This window comes from Eimeria tenella, genomic scaffold (genome assembly GCF_000499545.2).
Source record: "Eimeria tenella Houghton genomic scaffold, Eth_scaff2223, whole genome shotgun sequence".
Taxonomy (NCBI): Eukaryota; Apicomplexa; class Conoidasida; order Eucoccidiorida; family Eimeriidae; genus Eimeria; species Eimeria tenella.
Window position 1 is genome coordinate 1,087 of NW_013542080.1, and position 1,019 is coordinate 2,105.

Sequence of the window (1,019 nt, forward strand, 5' to 3'; positions counted from 1 at the left end):
TCGCGGGGAGCGAGGGCCCCGACGTAGTGGGTACGGATTGTGTACCCCCTCCGGGGGGCCGGGAAGGGGGAATTATTAAAATTGGAAAACCTCCTCCAAACTTGATGGAAATAAATTCCGAACCCGCGGGAAATGGAAGAGTTAAAAGAGAGAAAGTTGTTCTCGAGGGAGGCAGCGTTTATGAGGGGACCTGGAAGGCACGCAGGGACGAGGGTTTAGGGTTTAGGGTTTAGGGTTTAGGGTTTAGGGTTTAGGGTTTAGGGTTTGGGGGAGAGGGAGAGGGGGGGAGAGGGGAGAGGCGCGAGGGCTTGGGGGCTGGCCAGTGGGTTCTCGGGTTTAGGGTCTAGGGCCTACAGTTCACTGTTTAGGGTTTAGGGTTTAGGGTTTAGGGTTTAGGGTTTAGGGTTTAGGGTTTAGGGTTTAGGATTAGTGTGTTGGGTCGTAAAAGTGGGGCTTCAGCGCGTACCGCCGTGTGCGGCGCCGCACGGCGCAGCGCGTAGTGCGCACGGCGTAGGGTTTAGGGTTTAGGGTTTAGGGTTTAGGGTTTGTCGCAGGAGTGGACTTTGGACGGAGAGGGCACTTTGGAGTCTCCAGAAGGGACTTTTTACTCCGGAGGGTTTAGAGAAAATAAATTCGAAGGAAACGGAACTTTTGTTTCTCCCTCGGGCCTCAAATATGAGGGCCAGTGGCTGCGCGGCCAGCTGCACGGCCACGGCAAACTCACCCACGAAGACGGGGCCACGTAGGGTTTAGGGTTTAGGGTTTAGGGTTTAGGGTTTGGGGTTGGGGGGTTGGGGGGGAGACGGGGGGGCGACGCGAGAACGCGGAGCTGCTGATCAGGAAGGAAACTTGTAGGGTTTCGGGTTTGGGGTTTGGGGTGTGGGGTTTAGGGTTTAGGGTTTAGGGTTTAGGGTTTAGGGTTTAGATGGAATATGTCCAGGCTTCCCCAGATCAGCAGACAAAAGCCTGTCGAGTTAATTAACATATTATTTATTATTTATTATTTATTAATTTATTTA

At 53.2% G+C, this 1,019-nt stretch overlaps 1 protein-coding gene across 1 annotated transcript in view; it reads left to right on the plus strand.

Annotated features, from left to right (window-relative positions):
• The window catches only part of ETH_00041320 (uncharacterized protein), a gene marked incomplete at both ends in the record, with an annotated part of 1,425 nt that extends 679 nt beyond the window's left edge, over window positions 1-746 (plus strand). The window contains 2 exons of the mRNA XM_013374716.1: window positions 1-197; window positions 555-746. Of these exons, the coding sequence (XP_013230170.1) occupies window positions 1-197; window positions 555-746 (389 nt within the window). The remainder of the gene's footprint in view (window positions 198-554) is intronic.
• Between the last annotated feature and the right edge of the window lie 273 nt (window positions 747-1,019).